This window comes from Pezoporus flaviventris, unplaced genomic scaffold (assembly GCF_033815535.1).
Source record: "Pezoporus flaviventris isolate CSIRO_AGI_PZ_B2104156 unplaced genomic scaffold, CSIRO_AGI_Pfla_v1 ptg000086l, whole genome shotgun sequence".
Lineage (NCBI taxonomy): Eukaryota > Metazoa > Chordata > Aves > Psittaciformes > Psittacidae > Pezoporus > Pezoporus flaviventris.
Genome location: NW_026892634.1, coordinates 1493736 through 1513832, shown reverse-complemented (window position 1 = coordinate 1513832; position 20097 = coordinate 1493736). Strand labels below are relative to the sequence as shown.

The 20097-nt window shown below is 37.0% G+C and overlaps 1 protein-coding gene across 6 annotated transcripts in view; it reads left to right on the top strand.

Annotated features, from left to right (window-relative positions):
- Positions 1-19870, top strand: part of PRRC1 (proline rich coiled-coil 1) — a 28759-nt gene extending 8889 nt beyond the window's left edge. For all 6 annotated transcript variants that reach the window (XM_061475648.1, XM_061475653.1, XM_061475647.1 and 3 more), the window contains exons 3-8: positions 2211-2353; positions 5977-6079; positions 10202-10365; positions 11692-11795; positions 13793-13895; positions 17514-19870. In XM_061475648.1, the coding sequence (XP_061331632.1) occupies positions 2211-2353; positions 5977-6079; positions 10202-10365; positions 11692-11795; positions 13793-13895; positions 17514-17723 (827 nt within the window). In that variant the 3' untranslated portion in view covers positions 17724-19870. The remainder of the gene's footprint in view (positions 1-2210; positions 2354-5976; positions 6080-10201; positions 10366-11691; positions 11796-13792; positions 13896-17513) is intronic.
- Positions 19871-20097: the final 227 nt, after the last annotated feature.

The window sequence follows — 20097 nt, the reverse complement described above, 5'->3', positions numbered from 1 at the left end:
CATGTCTCAGCTTACTGCTTTTGCTAAATTCTGTTACAGTAATAAGATACAGAAATAACTATTTTATTATCAAATGCTAAAGGAGGGATGTGCCAGAGAAGATTTATCCTCAACAGTAAATGACTTCTTTAATAAATGCAAAGTTTTTATTAAAACTGTGTAATTATAACCACAGATGGAGCAGTTACTCTGACTAGGATAAAAATAGATTCTAGGGAATAATGTTAGAGGTATCGCCATATGTTAAATTTATTCGTTGCCTCATTCTTCAGCAAGCTGTTGCAACAAAGAAACAAGAGCCAAAAGTGCACAAAGTGCTACAGGATGTCATCAATGTAGTTAATTTAATGAAAATTAAATAGTAATTTTTTTTTTTGAGATGGGGAGAGACTATGAATTTTTTTTTTTTGTATTGCATAAAGGTTTGCTGGTTGCCATATGGCAAGGTGTTTAAAAGAGTTGTTGGACTTAAAGGTGGCATGAACAATTTTCTTTTACATAAAGAGAAGTCTCCCAGATTTGCTGATGTTTCCTGTCATGACAAGTAGCTGTCACCAGTGTGCTGCCTAGTATCTGTTTTAAAAAAAAATTGCACTCGTACTTTGTCCCTTCAAGGTAAAGGTAGTATTTTAATAAAGAGTGATGCAGTAACTACTTTTTGTAGGAAAGTCATGCTTTTGAGAGAGCATTTTAAAAATCCGTACTTGGAAATGTTTCCAACATTATGCAGTCCTACTGCCATAAGCAATGCAAGTGTCATATAAAAGCTGTCACATCTGTTTACATAAACTTGCAAAGAGGACTTCCTGACCTATGTAAAAAAATTCCAAAGAGTTTCAGTGGGGCTTCAACCCATTTTTAAAAATACTAAGTTGCACTAGCTTCTGATTAGTTGCAAGAAAATTGATTGATATCACTGAAGATGGGAATTTGCCAGCTGAATTTCAAGAAAATTTTTTTGTATGACTGGTTAGTGAGAGTTGAAAATAAGTAGCATGATTTAGTAAGCACAGACAGTGATGCAGTTCTGCCATTTAGATCTCTATACCTTTGTGAGGTATCTTTTCTAGCAATTGCAGCCATTAAAGCTGTGTTAGAATTGTCTGAACATCAAACCAAAGTTTCACATCGTGGTGTTAAACCAAGGTTTAAAAAATAAGGGGGCTTCTTCAATCACGTTACTCACATAAAATATTATTAATAATAATTATATAGCATGTCAGTAGTTACTGACATATTATTATATTGATTTGTACTGTTAAATAATTAAAAAAAATTCCTCTTTATCACGTCCTTTTAACATTTGTATTGTTTATGTTTTGTGATACACATAATATGCTACACTACAGTGATATGTGTAAATAAATTAGAAATTGCATGGGATTTGCATGCTCATAATTTTTTTACTGATAAGTGTGTGAGATAAAGTTTGAAGACCACTGCATTAGTGCAGCTTGGCATATAGTTTACTGTCATTGGCTGAGACTAGTGAGATGCTTGAGCTGATCCAGTAGGTTACTGCTACAAAAAATGGTCATTTCTATTTTTCTGACATAATTTTCTAGCTAAACTTGGCTTAGAGAGCAAAATTAGCTAATCTAAGGATCAGTTGAGAGCCAGACTGGAAAATCTGTTAAAATAGACTTGAGTAATGGAGCAAAGGCTCATGCTTAAATTTTATCCTTTTTTGAGTTTCTTTTGTTTTCCTTTGAATTATGTAAAGCTATTCATTTGCTTGCTTCTTTTTCTGTTGCTACTGATTTCCAGCACTCAGGGTTAGAAAATTTCCTACTTCTCTTTCTTCTATTATGTGTGAGATCATTCTTATCTCTGTTCAGAGAGCAACACCCATTCCTCTTTTTTCTTCTAATAATCCCTAATGAGGGATTATTCTGAAAATTTGAATACAATAAAAAGCACTACTGTTAGACTAACTTACTAAGAAAAAAATCACTGTTTAATTTTATGCATAATGTACAGGCAGTCTCTGTTCTAATAGCAGGTATTGTTGAAGTCTTTTAGAGTAGTTATATCTGCTAACCTTTAATAAGCAGAATTGTTCTGGGGCCTTCAAGAAATGAAGTGAATCAGCCAAGTGTTCTGTTCTTCCTGCTTATTTTCTTGTTAAGCTATTGTGTGTTCCTACAGTATAATAAATTAAATGCAGTAAAATAAGAGAACACTTGTGAGTTATTTTCCCCTGTTCCTAGGTGCTTTGGCAAATCCTGTTACGCAACAAGCAAATCTGTCATCAGCTTTGGCTCCTGGAACGGATTCTACAATCACTTTTCCTGAGGAGCATGATGACCCCAGAGTATCAACTGCCACAGGAGGGCTGTGGGGATTTATAAAGGTATGGGGGTTTGTCTGTACACTTAATGAGGAATTACTGGTTTTACTGACTAGGAGACATATTTTAAATGCATGTTGCTATAAATCTCTCTCTGGCCTCATATGCAAGGTGGCTGAAACTATGCTTTTGCTCTTCCTTTGTATGAAGGATGGAGGAGTGTACAAATGCTGGTGTTTTAGGTTGATATGTTGCTGTGACAGGAAGATATGCATACCTAACAAGTTCTGTCACTTGTTCTTAAATTGGGGAAGCTTTAGGACCCCTTTAAGATCTGAAGGCTAATTTTTACTTTACAGTGACTGGATGTAGAAAAAGTGTGTTTTACCTCACCAGAGTTCTTTGTATATCATGTTTCTTTATTATTCTCTAACGAGCTGAATTTGATTTCTGTGGGATACAGTCTTGCCTGTTACAGAACAAGAATGTCCCTTCAAGGAGAGGAAAATAAATTTTCTTCAGTTCTTCAATCAAAGAAGAGTTTACCTGAGAAGTGTTTAAGAGATGTAGGATTTTTCTGTTCTGCTGCAAGGCATGGAGTATATAGTGCAGAACGGATACTCCTTGTGATATGATCTAATCATACAGAGGAAATAAGCAGCAACGTCAGCTTATTAGAGTTTCACTAGCCTATACCGTTTTTGGAGTTGTGACAAATGTGACATGTAAGTAGAGTCAAAGATTGTGGCAAAAAGGTGTAAGGGCTACAAATGAACACTGAAACGTCTTCAAGAGTAACAGTTTTTTTGTACTGTCTCATACTAGAAGTGAAGGAAGAATGGAGAAGATTGATATCTCGATGGGGTTGCAGAATTTTGGAGTGGCTTTCAAGCCCTTTTGAGCATGAAGAGCTGGGAGAAACAGTTGTGTTATGGCAGACTGAGCCCTCTGTTCCTCCAGGAATACACATCTTGACAGTGATACAGTCTTAAAAAGCAAGAATAATCCTCTGTCAGTATGGTGAAAACAAAGTTGTCTTGCTGCCCCTTTGAAGGAGAGATGTGTTTTCATGATCATAAAAACACATCTTCTGTCTTCCTTTAAATAATATCCTCCTCTCAGTTATGCACCTCTTAATATTCATAATAGATGGTAATGTTTCAGAAGGGAACATTTTTTTGGTAACATGATTCTGTAGCCATTTTGAAAGTACTAGAGCTTGCCATTGCAAATTACTTGAAAAGCCAATCTCAACCATATTACTGTTGCCTTTATACCAGTAGGATCCAAAAGGTGTCCTGTTTTGTGTTGGTATAAAGCTATGGACTATTTATCAATATTTGTGCTAGGCTGATGAACATAAAGGCATCTTCCACAGGTAGAAGCAACTGCTTCTTGCTACTCAGGAATCTGATTATCTTTGCGAGATGTATAATGACCTTGTGTTAGTTAGGCAGGCAGACTGCTGATTGAAGAAGTACTGCTTGGCTTTGCATTATTGGAATGATACAAGAACTGGAAATTCATACTTTAAATGTTTCTGAGGATCTCATAGTGCTCTGTTTTTGTTAAAACAACAGAGAAACTTCATGTTGTGGGAGAGCTGAAGGAGGAATTTAAACTTCCTTGTTCTTGATGGCATTCTGTGGGTACATGAGTAGTCACAAGAGTTTATGTATTACTGAGTGAATGCTGCCATTCAGAAAAGTCTTGTATTCATGATAAACAGTGGCTATAGTGGGCTCTGGTTTGAAAAAGCTTAATTGTGTATGAGTGAGTAAGTGTTCTGTTTTCTTTACCAAATTCTGCAGTGAGGCTTAGTGTTCTGCACAGCATTTAGAAGAGTGCCTAAACCCAGTGGTAAACTGTTTCAGTGTGAGACATAGGATAAGATAATCATCATTATTAGTAGCCAAACGATGTCACAGTGTCTGTAGAAGTGTGGGATTTTTTGTTTTCGGTTGGTTGGTTGGGGTTGTTTTTAAGCTTGCTACAAAGAAAACATTCAAAGGTTGGATGTGGCTTTGAGCATCCTGTTCTAGTGGAAGGTGTCCCTGGCCATGGCAGAGGGGATGGAACTAGGTGATAGGTGTCCTGGGTTCAGCAGTAGCATTTTTCTCCTTCTTGGTAGCTGGTGCAGTGCTGTGTTTTGACTTTCGGCCTGGGAACAGAGCTGATAACAATGACGTTTTGGTTTGGCCAAGGACTTTGTGAGCCTCATGCTCTGCCAGGGAGGAGGGGAAGCTGGGAGGAAGCAGAGACAGGACACTTGACTCAAACTAACCAAAGAGGTATTCCATACCACAGCACGTCATGCCCAGGATGTAACTGAGAGTTACACGGAAGGGCTAGGATGGCAGGTTTGGAGGAGGTATCGGTCAGAACTTGGGCTGGGGGGGGCGAGTTATCGGTTGGCTGGTGGTGAGATGTTGTATTCTCTTCCCTTGTTATTTCCTTTATCATTATTATCACTGGTGGTAGCAGTAGTGATTTGTGTTATACCTTAGTTACTAAACTGTTCTTATCTCAGCCCGTGGGAGTTGCATTCTTTTCGATTCTTCTCTCTGTCCCTCTGGGAGTAGGGGGAGGGAAAGAAGGCGGGGGAGTGAGTGAACGAGCTGTCTGGTTCGGTTTAAACCACGGCAATAGGTAAGGTCCCTTCCAACCCAAACCATTGTATTGTTTATGGGAAAGAAGCTTGCTGAGCAAAACTTATTCTGAAATAATTAAAACTACTCTGATTCTGCAGTTCTCTGGAATACTGTGTAGTGTATTATGCAAGTGGAAAGATGTATGTATGTGCACAGTGCTGTCCTGTGTCATGTTTGTCATTTAATGAAACAGATACAAGCATGTGCAGTTTTAATATTGGACTGAAAACAGCCTGTTTACTGAAGAAGTTTGCCAAAAGATTTCTGTGAAATGGTTTCCAGTGCTTTATCTTCCAGTGATTCAGCATTGGTATTTTTCTTCTTTCACCCGTTGATCTTATCTGAATTCAGATAAGCTTTTGATGAGATGCCGACATTAATTAAGACTATGCAAGACACAGGGCAGTGTTTGGGTTTATATTTAATGAATTTTTAGGTCTGTCAGCAGCTCCACCTATGACTTGGCTGGAGAATGTTGAACATTTTTCCAGCAATGTTAAAAATCTATTTATAAACTGAGGACTTCCAGCTGAATTGCTCTAGAAATATTTGTTAATAATGAGCCATTCAAAAATAGATCCTATTGTCTTTAAGAACATTAGTAAAGGAGACTGTTCAGCTTGAGTTACCACAGTCTAAATCTAGCTACTTAGTCTTATGATACCTATAAGTAGCATTAGGAATCTACATTTTTTTTAAATGCTCCAGAATAGAACTAGATCAAGTTTATTGCCCACTATCACCGGTGGTACTGCTCCTGCATTAATGCAGAAAAGGATGGTAAAGGTGATATTTGAACTTCATGTTTTAACTGAAAACTCATGCAGTGATAGCCACATTCTGTAGTGTTTGTGTTGAGGAGTGAGATGCAGTAGGTGTTATGAAGTGTAAATGTAGTAAGAAAAACACAAAGCAGCTTAATATTTGCTTTTTATTTGTTTTGGGTTTTTTTTAACTGTAACATTTTGAGTTTCTCAAGGAAAAAAAAAAATCAAAACAAAAGATGTTTTGCTTAAATTTTTTGCTTAAATTTAGGGTGTAGCTGAGAATCCCATGGTGAAGTCTGTTCTTGACAAAACCAAACATTCAGTGGAGACCATGATCACAACACTGGATCCTGGCATGGTTCCATATATCAGTAAGTATTTATGACAAACCATTAAGTAATACCTTTAAATGTTGGAGAGGTTAATAGCACACTACTTTTACACTTGAAGTTTCTATATGTAGTGTGTTAATTCACAGTCACAATACTGTATTGATTTATCAAGTGATTTATCTGCTGAAACTCATTTTGAAGGCTGACTTTGTATGTGTGTCTTTTACTTTTGTATTCTGCTGTAGTTCAGATAATGGCACAGTAATACCCTTTAATTCAGATTCAGATAGTGAAAGATGAAGTTAAAAATAAAAGTCAAGAGACTTCCCTATAATCCCTCTACAGCATATTATTTTCTCCCACTGTGTCTCTATTTAAGCCTTATGGAGCTGAGTTTAAACACACCGTATGTTTTCTGCTGGATCGCATGCTTAAATAGTACTGTGTCACATTAGAGCTAAAACAAGCCAAAAGGTAGGCATACTCTGAGAGGTATAGAACAGAGGTATTTACATAGCTTTTGAGACTTTCTTTTCTCTGTTGCACTTTTCTACCTAATGGTATTTGCACTATTTTTAAGAAATTCATCAAACTTGAAGCAGTTTCTGATTCAGTTAGTAGGAACTTTAAAATTCTAAAATAGTCTTGTGAAGTCTGAAACGCACTGAGCCAGGAAGGAAGAGCACAGTATTTCAGTTACAGTTTGTTGTGGTATTCAGCATTTTTTACTAGAGTACATTACATGTGGCATATAGCCAAAGTGAAATTTCTGCTTTATAATGGTGAAGCAACAGACATAAATTGTCCAGTGTGATAGTTTGTTTTGTTTTGTTGTTGGTGGTGGTGGTTTTGTTGTTGTTGTTGGTTTTGTTTTGTTTTTTTTTTCCAGCAGTCTGGTAAGCAGTCTTCCTCCTTGGTTCTGCCAGTACTGCCCTTTGTCTGCATGTAGGTGAAACTGGTCATGAAGCTGATAAGACTGAGAACAAACTATTAAAATGTTCTTGCATTTTGTTTTCTAAGCTGTTTTTCAGGTGGACCTATTCTGTGATCCGTTTAACTGCATTTCTGCACTATTGTTCTAATCCAGTGGACAATATGTGGCATAAAAGGAGGAGAACCGAATTATTGAGTAGTTAATTGTGTTACATTTAAGGAAAAATATCTCAGCAACTGACTACTGAGGAGACAGTGGGATATGAAATCAGTGAGAAGGCCAGCCAGCAACTGAGAAAGTTTTTGAGTAGAGGGATGCAATGCAAAACCAGAGTAAATGTTAATTATGCACAATTTGGCAAACTGTATTTAAGGTTTCTATTGCAATTATGACCATTCCTTTTTAAAATAGGATCTGACAGTATCCAGTTGTGGTTTGGATGTTTTGATACACTATTCATTGGATGGAATAACATTACCTAGAGGAAGTAATTCTAATAAAATGCTTTGCTTGTAAGATTCAGTTAGAGTAAATGAATAGTTACCCGGGTAACTATAGACCGGTCAGCCTCACCTCCATCCCTGGGAAAGTGATGGAACACCTTATCCTTGGTGCCATCTTAAGGCATATCAAGGATAAGAGGGTTATGAGGGGCAGTCAGCATGGCTTCACCAAGGGGAAATCTTGCTTGACCAATCTCATAGCCTTTTATGAGGAAATAACACGGTGGATGGATGATGGCAGAGCGGTGGATGTGGTCTACCTTGACTTTAGCAAAGCATTTGACACAGTCTCCCACAGCATCCTCACGGCTAAAATGAGGAAGTGTGGACTGGATGATCAGGTAGTGAGGTGGACTGTGAACTGGCTGAAGGAGAGAAGCCAGAGAGTTGTAGTCTATGGGGCGGAGTCTAGTTGGAGGCCTATAACTAGTGGAGTGCCTCAAGGGTCAGTACTGGGACCGGTATTATTTAATATATTCATCAACGATTTAGATGAGGGAATTGAGTGTACTATCAGCAAGTTTGCTGATGACACTAAGCTGGGAGGAGTGGCTGACATGCCAGAAGGCTGTGCTGCCATCCAGCGAGACCTGGACAGGCTGGAGAGTTGGGCAGGGAGTAACTTGATGAAATATAACAAGGGAAAGTGTAGAGTCCTGCATCTGGGCAGGAACAACCCCAGGTTCCAGTATAGGTTGGGAAACGACCTGTTAGAGAGCAGTGTAGGGGAGAGGGACCTGGGGGTCCTAGTGGACGACAGGATGACCATGAGCCAACACTGTGCCCTTGTGGCCAAGAAGGCCAATGACATCCTGGGGTGTATTAGAAGGGGGGTGGTTAGTAGGTCGCGAGAGGTCCTCCTTCCCCTCTACTCTGCCCTGGTGAGACCGCATCTGGAGTACTGTGTCCAGTTCTGGGCCCCTCAGTTCAAGAAGGACAGGGAGCTGCTGGAGAGAGTCCAGCGCAGGACAACTAAGATGATTAAGGGAGCTTTCCTTATGAGGAAAGACTGAGGGAGCTGGGTCTCTATAGTTTAGAGAACAGGAGACTGAGGGGTGACCTTATTAGTGTATATAAATATATAAAGGGGGAGTGTCACGAGGATGGAGCCAGGCTCTACTCAGTGGCAAACAATGATAGGACAAGGGGTAATGGGTACAAACTGGAACACAAGAGGTTCCACTTAAACTTGAGAAGAAACTTCTTCTCAGTGAGGGTGACGGAACACTGGAACAGGCTGCCCAGGGAGGTTGTGGAGTCTCTTTCCCTGGAGACATTCAAAACCCGCCTGGACACATTCCTGTGTAACCTTATCTAGGTATTCCTGCTCCGGCAGGGGGATTGGACTAGATGATCTTTTGAGGTCCCTTCCAATCTCTAGCATACTGTGATACTGTGAATTCAGTAGTTATCTCAAACTTTTCTGAAGTCATGTTGTTAGGGAAAGCACCTGTATACATCTTGGCTATTAAAATACTGCCTTTTTTTATAGTTGCAGGTTGTGGAGATAGGGCAGAGATTTGTAACCTTAGTATTTACTTCCTTCTAGAAATGTTTTAATTCATTAACTGTTTTATTCTAAAGAAGCTTAGTGAAAACTCACCCTCTTTATGAAGGTACTGTCATATGGAAGTAATTCAGAAATACAACTTTTTTGTTCTATAGATATTCCGTAAATTTTGTTCCATAAATGTCTAAATCAGGATAAAGCTGTAGGGAGGCAGACAGGCAATAAAATTCACAGTCCACAGATGCCTATAAAGTAATACGAGCCTTTCTTTTAAAGGTTGATAACTGTTCACTGGATTTTATGAACTACATCTGTGTATCTCTTTCATAAGGAAGACTTTTTGTGTTACATAAACATTCCTTACCCCTTTGCAGAACACCAAAATATCTTCAGGAATGGATGTCCAAGTTATTCTTCTAAATCCATTGTCATCTTAAATGAGTGGTATGAGGTTTTTTTTTTCCAGTTGCTGAATAAACATCAGTTGCAGTTGTCTGTCCTTCATTCTTGAATTACTTAGTTCTTCACCTAACTTCTACTTCCTAAGTTACTTCTATACAGTGGCAAAGAAAGAGGAGAGCAACTCTGAAGCATAGTTTTTTAAGAGAGAATGTACTTGAACTAGTTTATAATGTGAATGAGGAAAAATACATGAGCATCCAGTACTTAGCGCTTGTGAGGCTGCACTTAGAATCCTGTGTTGAGTTCTGGGTCCCTTGCTACAAGGAAGACATTGAGATGCTGGAGTGGGCCCAGAAGAGGGCAACAAAGCTGGTGAAGGGTCTGGAGCGCAAGTCTTGATGAGGAATGTCTGAGGGAACTGGGGCTGTTTAGTCTGGAGAAGGCCCAGGGGTACCTTATCACTCTTTACAACTACCTGAAAGGAGATTGTGGTGATGTGGGGATTGGTCTCTTCTCACAAGTAACAAGTGATAGGACAAGAAATAATGGCCTCAAGCTGCATCAGGGGAGGTTTAGATTGGATATTAGGAAAAAATTCTTCACAGAGAGAGTGATCAGACATTGGAACAGGCTGCCCAGGGCAGTGGTGGAGTCACTGTCCCTGAAGTATTCAAAAAAACATGTAGATGAGGCCCTTAGTGACCGGTTTGATGGTGGTCTTGGCAGTCCTGGGGTAATGGTTGAACTTCATGATCTTAAAGGTCTTTTCCAACCTAGCTGATTCTATGATTATATATGTATGTATTTTACAGAAACTGGGGGAGAACTGGACATAGTGGTTACTTCTAATAAAGAGGTAAAAGTTGCAGCAATTCGAGATGCCTTTCAAGAAGTCTTTGGAATGGCGGTTGTTACTGGAGAGGCGGCTCAGTCTAACATTGCACCCCAACCTGTAGGCTATGCAGCAGGTTTAAAAGTAAGTTGATCTGTAACAGCACTGAAGTACCTCCAATGCAAAGAGAGAGCATAGAATCATTCACCTACAAAAATCTGATTTCCTGTAAAGGGGAGGGCAATTGTGAGATAAGTATACTTTTTTTTTTTTTAATTGCCATCTGAGTCATTAGACCAGTTTGAAGCTACTTGGTGAAATAGTTTCAGGGGTTTTGTTTTTTTTTTTTTTTTTTTGCAAAGGCATTCACAACGAATGATATTCATGTCAGTTTTCTTACACTGTCATTGATTGCCATCACATCTATCATACATTGTGATAGTACTGTAGTTTCAAAGTATAGCAGGTATTTCTTAGACTTACTAGCACACATGTTGGAAATGCTAGAAATTAAAAGTTTATTTAAAACTGAGTTTTCTCCCCACTAATTCTGTAGATCAGTAATAGTTTGATCAGCACTTGTCAGGTATCTTCTCAACCAGATCTGTGGTGTGTTTTAAAAGTGAGGATTCACTCTGCAGCCTTGCAAACAGCTGTGCTGGCTGCAAGTGTTATCAAAAGTTGTTTCATCAGATTTTAAAAATGTACGTGGTCATCAGGTATATTTATATGTAACTACCTCCCTGGCCAGTAACTAAAACCCTCAAAAACAACTATTTAGTATTCTGCTTCTTAAATACAAGCAAATCATTTACTTAGTAAAAAGAAAGTTTTCTCCTAACTGCTGTGGCAGTGCGCACAGATGAGTAAAACCTATCCTCATAGCAGCATATTAGCTGATACAATTTTATGTTGAGGTAAGGAGTATACTGTTCCTTTAACTGTTTAGCTGCTGCAGGGTAGGAGTAGTATTTCTATTACAGCTTCAGAGTAATGAGAGGTTTGGAGCAAATGCTTCCTTCATCTTAGTTGGATAGGAAACACAGGAAAGCGATTCTTTCCCTTACTCTTCCAGAGTTGGTCCAGTGCTCTTAAATGACCCAACAAATCTGCAAAAATGTCAGTATGAATAACAGTCATACATACTGATGCTTTAACTAATAATGAAACTTGTCACAGTAACAGGTTAGGAATCTAGGTCTTTTTCAGGGAAAAATAATAAACTCAGAATATTTTATCAGGTTTGTCTATTTTTTGTTGCTGTTAGGGATTCCATTGTGGCTTTTCATGAGGTTTGGGGTTTTTTTGTTTATTTTTCTAATGTTGAAATAAGAGTAAGTTTTAAAAATCACGTTTTCTGTTTAACTTGAAAAGTATGTTCTAGTATTCTTTTTGCATTAACCTGCAAGCATTGTACTATGTTGTGATTCAAAGAGAATGTTGTCTTTAACAGCTTGTGTTATCATTTAGGGAGCCCAAGAAAGAATAGACAGCTTGCGTCGGACAGGAGTAATACATGAAAAACAGCCCGCTGTATCAGCAGAAAGCTTCATTGAGGAATTGCTTCCTGACAAGTGAGAACTTCACATACATTCCAGGGGAAGGTGGGATGCAGGGGAAAGGACTCAAAGGGGCCTAAAAAATTGTTGCTGGCAGAATCACTCTGAGCGGAAGAAAGGAGAGAGTTTGTCTTCAGTATTGGTCTGGCAGACTTGAGTTTGGTGATGATGTTCAGCTTTTTGTCCTTGAGACTTTAACATACAAAATCCTCATCGATTTTTTCAAGATTCACAATACAAAAACACAATGAAGTTACACTGAAATGACAAAACTAAATAGCTGTAAAACTTGGAATTTAGCTAGTGGTTTGCTCGCTCCTGTGAGCAAAACTCGTGTTTCTTTGCTTTCTCCAAAATTGTATTCAGTTCAGAAAGTACACTGGGAGATGTTCTGTGACTTGTAGTTCATTTGTAGCAATATCATTTTATCAGATAATATATTATCTAGTTTGCTTTCATTGAGAGTGTGTTTACTGCTTTTGATTTGCACTTCACAGACGTAACAATGGTGTTTCCAAATACAACTTGATTTCATAACGTGCTTTTTGACAGACAGTTCTTGAAGTAGCTTTATAATTAATTTCCAAAACATTAAGGACAACATCATGTTGTTTTTAATACAAACTATGTTTTTTTTCTAATGTTTTGTGCATTTTTAAAGGTACATTTAGTATCCTTAGTGGAAGGTAGATGGTGAATTTTCTACAGTAAATAGAATTAGGAAGTGGTTTAGATTTTGTTTAGGATTTATTTGCATCTAGTCTGATTTAGATGTTTTATCATATTACCAGGAAGGATTAAATGTGACAGTGAAATCTCTGTTTCAGAGTAATTGCTGTTCTTGTCCTCTGAATTCTGTCATTCCTAAATATGAAAATGTTGCTTAAAGAATTCAACATGAAAGAGCTCAACCATGACTGAAGTGTACTGAAGGGAATGATAACTCTTCTCTCCACACATGACAGGCCCCAAGAACACCTTGATCTTTGATATTAGTTACAATAGAAGCGAACAATAACTTAACAGATGCTTTAATTTTTATTCAGTGGGCATCATCGCTCTGTTCCCTGCTACATAGGTGACATAAGTGAAATACTTCTTCCTGTCTTGCTCCACTAAACTCTTAACATGAAACTTACATGGCTCACCCAGTCATTTCTTAAAATTAGAGTCTTGCATTTTGTTTTAGAACAACACCTTTATTTCCCAAAATACAGTATATAATATATATATGAAACAAAACCTACAATAATACTTTTTAAGTCTGAGACTTGGCCTTGGTTTTGTGTTTGTGCTTTCCCTGGAGCATGTTTCTCCTGTGGCAACTGAACTGTAAAACTGTTACAGGAATTGAATACAGTGAGTTAATGTCGGTGCATTGTCCATGATTTTATTTGGATTATGTCAGTGTTGTTAGCTTGTTGATAGGAGAAATGATATAATGTTTTTGCAGGCTAAATAGGGAACCATTTTGGGTACTGCTTCAGTAGCCTTTACTGTGTATGCTACAGCAGGCACCTTTCAGAAAGATGTGGAAATGTTTCTCTGAATAAGTCATTTAAATGGTTGTTATAAAATTACACATACCAAAAAATCTTCTGAATATAGAACATGAATGATAGATTTTTTTTTTCTTAATTGTTAGGGCAGGTTATCTCAATAAGAAACATTCTCTAAAAGCATAGTAACTATGGCCAAAAGAATGTATCTGCACATATGCCTACCCCACCAAATTTCTGTGGGTTTTTTGATCTGTAAATTTTAAATATATTTTATATATTTTAAAGTATATTATGTATTTCACGTGCATACATATGCAGTATAATTTTATATATATAAAAATAGCTATGTGTAAATTTTACTTGAAAAATACGAGAAAACTGATGAAACTCGTTATTACTACATTTGTGGTAGAATTGGTAAAATGGTCACAGTTCAACTGCTAGCATGTTGTTTTTTCAATTGGGTGATGCTCAGTACTCAGAAATAAAGTAGCTTGTATATCATTGCAGGTGGTTTGACATTGGATGTCTGATTATTGAGGATCCCATTCATGGAATTCATCTGGAAGCTTTTACCCAAGCAACACCTGTGCCTTTGCAGTACGTTCAGCAGGTGAGTTTTCACTGTTGTTACAAATGTTGGATTAACAGTTAAGACATAAGACTTAAGGTTTAATTTCACTTAAGATGTCAGTACTTGCAGTCACCCCACTTGAATGTTTTAATTTATGAAACTAGGATAAAAACTATTTTTGAATCGTATTTATGTATTACCTAAAAATCATCAGGCATTTGTTGCAAAGCAATTTTTGTTCAGTAGTCTCATTCTAAAATACAAGGCACTTGAAAGCACTAGTTTTACTTTTCTAATAACGAAGAAATATTCCAAGAAGAAATTAATCAAGAGGAAATATTATCTAAGAAGAAATTAACCACCAAGAAATACTCCATGAAAAATGAAATATAATTTTAAGAATTGAAATATCAGTCTGGTTCAGTGACTTAGACTTAACCCTCATGAATCTTTATGTTGATAAGGTAAGAGTACTCATTCTTCCTCAGGTGTGGAAGGAGCACCTTACAAAATGCACTAAGCAACTGCACAAAGAAGTGCAGTAACCACTTTTATCCATCCAAAGGCTTAGTTTTCTTTAATTAACTTACTTCACATATATATTAGAGTGTTAATGCCAACAAAACTGCATAATAGTGAGTTGTCTGTGCATACATGTACATGTTAGCAAGTCAGTGACATACCTTATACTTCATTTAGGCAGAAATTTTTAAATTGAGATTTTGCCATGCAATTTTTACTAAAGCTCATAAAGCCTTGGTATTTATGTTGTTATTTACCACCAAACAGACTGCATACTTTACTGATTAGTATTCTGAAAAATTATCCCTAATAAATGAATAAAGGATACCCCTTCTTCAGAGTTGGGCTTGGACTTAATTCCACTATGAACATAACAGACTGTTACCTAAAATTCAAGGCTGATTTCCTCTTCTTGACTGTCCTGTCCTGACAGGGATTGAAAATTTCTGAAATGGAGAGATTTTAATCTTGGAAATGTCATGGTTCATCCCATTTAAAATAATGCAGTAGTATGAAGGTCTTAAATATCACCAACAGAAATTATTCGTGAGATTGTTTACATTTCTTTAGACATGCACTAGGAATTATTCCAAACTCCAGTCACTGTGTATTGCCTGAAGGAACGTATGAGTCATAAATGAGTTAACTCTGCTCTGAGAATTATTTTTAAGTAAATGTTTCTGTGAAGAATTTCAAAACAAACTGTTTGGGCTTTGACCCTCAGGGGACTGTTTTGAGAAAACAAATAGTAACTGTTTATGGTGGTTTTTTTTTTCTTGTTACTACTAACTCCAATAGAGTGAATGTTTTGGGATTGGTTTTAGTTCTTATATTTCAGAGTTCTTACAATTTTGAAAAGCTGACAAATGGAAAAAGGAGAAATACTGTTGTTGCTCAGTCTCTCTTTAGTTCTCCAGAATGCTTTTCGAAAGGAGTCAGGAAAGATATGAAGCTAAGGAAAAAAAATATTGATAATGCAGATACAACTTAATTGACTAGATGATCTTTAAAGGTCCTTTCCAACCCAAATCATTCTATGATGCTATGAAATCAATGTGAAGTTACTAATTAAATTATTGTCACATTCTATGTGGAGCACCGATAGGAACCAAATGATTTTTTTAAACATAAAGCACAACAGGTATTTTTAATTTTTGTTTCACAGAATACTCTGTTTTTTCATTTAAAAACTATAAGTTAATAGTAACCTTTTGAGTATTTCTTTTCTCTTATGTAAACATATTTTGTAACTTTGAAAATTAGTATTTACCTTGTGATAGCAGAAAACATTCTTGTTTAGATGTCCAGGCAGCCTGTTTGGTGTATAGCTTGGTGTACAGCACAGTTTAGTAAGTCTTTAAATTTGAATTAGATTGAATTCTTATATTTAAAGAAAACTGTTCTTGTATGTACGTCAACAGCAAAACATAGCTTTGTTTCATACCTTTGTTCCTACTATATCTCTTTTATGAACAGAGGGAATTTCTCTCAGGGGCGTGTAAGAAACACTCATTGGTATAAATGCAGTCCAGTATCTTTAAGCAAAATCAAAATTACAACAGGAAAAAAACCCCAACAATTGCGTAGCTGGGTTTCAGACTAAAAACAGAGAATAAATATGTTGGACAGGCAGTGTTACTTTTTTTTTATTCACAGTACAAAAGTTTTAATAGAGGCAACCTGCTCTAGTTGAACCTGCATTGGAGGGGGAGTTGGACTAGATGATCTCCAGAAGTCTCTTCCAACCCCAACCATTCCATAGTTCTCGGAATATTAAAACCAGTTATGCTCCTCATAGTTCTTGCTAGCTATGTGTTCTGTTGTTCTGTATAAGGAAATAGTGATAAAAAACTGTCTTTGTAGAATTGATGCTCTTTTGTTAATGTCTTTACCAACAGCATGGAGTTTTCTGAGCACATAAAATGGGACTCATGGCTGTTAATAACTCTAAAATACTGCTTGATTTGAGAAGGTAAAAAGGTGGACTGGAGGGCTTGTTTTGAGAAACTTTTTCTGTTAACAGACCAGCTGTCATCTTGTTTTTAGCTGAGGCAGAAATTGCAGCTGTGATGGGAAACTACTGCAAGGTTGATCTTTTTTATTTTATTTGATGTTCACTTAAAATTTTTAGCAATAAAAATACCAAATAATTAATTTTGAAGTTATGTGCAATTGTGGATCATAGTGGAGATACTTGCTTATATACTGCATACTTGCAGCTAGGTGCACTTGTATTTACTTCTTGCTGCCACTGTTTTGACTAGTAAGCACTAGTTCTGTTTCTTTGCTTCAGAAATCTGCTTTTTACATACCTCTTGATAATCACAAGTTATTTTTATATTGGAGTAGACTGTGTTTTCTGTCAAATTTACGTATCCTGTTATTGTTGCAAGACAGTAGTTTGAGGAAGCATGGAACACAGTAATGAGCTTCACCAGCTGTACAGGCACTGGAAACAGGCTGTGTTTGTAAAAATAAAGTCTGTATGAAGAATTGGGCCCAATATGCAATGCTATGAAGAACTGAATAATACTAAGAACACTCTTAGTGTGGCTAAAAGTCTTCTACATTTCACTGTATGTGACAATGGCCAGAGGTGTTTGCCTAGGATGAGCATCAGAGCCATTAAGTGCAGTGATACTTCCCCCACTGCTTCCCTTCTGCTTCCAGCTTCAGGGAATTACAAGTGTGTAATCCTATGTCTCATGCAAATAGCTCAGTCCTCCATTTCTGCCAGCTGCAGCTTTCTTGTATTTGGCTACTTGCCTGCTTCAGAGGGACATTTTAACCATTTTTGAAACCTTAGGCAGGTAAGAGCTATTGTATAAATATATATAATTGGTTCCATCTGTTAGCTGCTTCAAAAGAGAAAACTACTTCCTGGTAATGGTGGAATGTCTTTACTCTTTCAAGCATCGTATTTTAGCTTTACACTATTCTGTTTGGATCATGATACATACAAATCCAAAAAGTATTAACTGGCTAGGCAAATTATGGGGCAGTCTGAAATTTGGATTTTGATACCCTTTAGTTTGCTATGTACATTCTGTTTATGTATCAAAGTTGGTAATGGTGAAGATAGAAACAAAACATCCTTCTAAACTTTCAATAATCACTTCTCAAAATGTTATACAGGCGAAGAGTCTCACTCCTGAGGACTACAGTCTGAGATGGTCAGGCCTGTTGGTGACCGTGGGTGAAGTGCTTGAGAAGAACATACAGAATGTCAACAGGACTGATTGGCACGTGGTATTCACTGGCATGTCCCGTCGACAGATGATCTACAGTGCAGCAAAGGCTCTAGCAGGAATGTACAAACAACAGTTACCACCCAGGACTGTTTGAAAGAAAGCTGATCCATGACACTACTGGCTTTGTGATTCTAGAATTGAAGTGAAAGCTGCACATTCTAATTCTCAGTGGATGCAGCACACATTTGTAATCTAACTTTAAACTGAATTTTACTTTTTAAGAAGTGAAGGTAATTTCAATAGCAAAAATGAGCTATTGCAATTTTTAACTAATATGATTTCTAATATGATTCACAAAATGGGAAGTGAGAACAAATACATATTTATAATTGGAACAAATAGCATTACAGTTTGTATGGTGAATGTGTTGTTATTTGAGACCTGAACTATGCATTTGCTGAGATATTTTAGTTAGTATACTTTTTAAAAGAAGGGGATAATTGTTTAGCTATTTCTGTTATATTAGTAATATACACATGTTGACAGCATAAAATGTATTTTATATATGCATTTCAATCCAGAGTCTATCTTCTGTATTAGGTGGTTTCTTGGAGCCTGTGCTTAGATGATACTTAACACCTGATATGTTTTCATGTCAGTACAGAAGTTCTCAGGAGTGACGCTGAGTAGCCCTTTCAACACATACCAGTCAGCTGCTAAAAAAGCAGAAATCTGTTCCTCATTAGTTGAAATTTTTGCTAAATTATTTTGAAATTTCATGTTCCATGCTCCATCTTTTTTCTGTTGTGTTTTTTTTTTGTAACAGTAATGAGATGCATGTCCAATTAAAACATTAGACAAATTTTAAGTGCTTCAGTGGGTCATAGATCAGGTACCACATACATATGAAATTATCTCAGTAGTTTCAACAATGTAATTTACTCCAGTGCTTCTAAATGTCATCTTTTTTACGGATTTCTGTAATTTCTTCTATGAAGTTATGGTTGTCAGCATTTTGATGTGAAAATGGTGAGAACTGTATCACTTGCTTTGCTTTCCTGGGTTTTCTAAGTATTTTGAAATCTTAAATGTCTTCCTGGTATCATGAGCTCATTGTTTCTCATGTAAGGCTTCATTGGTGTCTGATTATTTTCATGGCTACAAATGCCCTCTATCCATGCTTACACAATCTTAAACCTGTATTTAGAAATATGGAAGTAATTGTGAAGAAAATGTTTCAGTAATAATACTTTTTTGAGAAACAAAGAATTAAAAAATACTTTTTGTTTGCCTTGAAGCAGTTTTTCATCTTATACTGCTCTTTGATGCTTTCAAATGACATTTTTATATATAACAAGATGTTAAGCCAGCTCATATTTGTACCCAGTGAAAGCCTATTTCCAAGTAATATATTTTGCCTTAATTGGTTTACTCCATAAATCAGTTGAATAAATGATTTTCCTACAGGATTGTATCCATTTTAGAGGTTTATTTTTTAATATAGGTGATGAATATATGTTTATTGAAATGATTTTTGCATGGTTAAATTATGAATTTGGCACATACTTAAATGCCTGTCTTGTCTGAAGAAAACCCCAAACAAACAGAATCTGACTCTTGTGGTCTTGAGATCTCTTGGGAGCACTTCTTTGTATCGTAAACTAGAAGGATGATACAGGGACTTGTGTTTGTCATTCTTTGCTAAAGTCATCTTCACTTTTATTGTAATTTCAGTTTGCAGTGTATAATATGTTGAATGCTGCCCTTTTATCCTCTGCTTGCAGTATCCTCCCTGATGCAAATGAAGAGGACATGGAATCATCAATAGGTTTATCTGCCCTGGCCTAAGTTAAAATTAAAACTGAAGAAACTGAAGGAGAATTTGTGTTTTCTTTCTCTCTTTCCTGGCCTTGGTCTTCACTGGTTTTCAGTGGTGGTAAGAGTGGAGACAGAAGGCAGCTTCTTGTTCTTGCAGCATCTGGTTCATTTTGGTGACATTGGCCCAGCATTCCAGGTATCTTGCATGGCTGCTAAAGTTGCATTTTCCTAGGCTGCCTTAGCCTGCCTCAGAGAACTTTTACATCTCTTTTCTCCTGTAAAAACTTGCTTGCTTTATGCCAAAATGAGAGCGTCTGCACACTCTTCTCTCTGCGTGCTTTCTCCATGTGGTTGGATGCTGGGATATGACATGGTCAAGTGAAGCGGTCTTTCTCCATTCAGAATCTCTGGCTCGATAAAGATCTGTTGATGTAGTTTTGACAGCTCACCCAAGAATAAAAATGGCTTATCTTGATAACTTTATTGAGTTTCCTTCCTTTACTGAGCATTTCTTGTTTATGTATTAAAAATCCCCACCCATCCTCATCTAAAAGCCAGGAGTTCAGCTTCTTCTCTGAGAGGCCAAGGAAAGGAAAAATGTCTGCAGTATGCTCTGGAATGCTAATAAAATTTGAAATTACTTCCTAAGTGAAGGCCTTTCTTAGGGTCTGAGTTGGCATGGGTGAATTCTGGAGCAAGTTAAGACGACA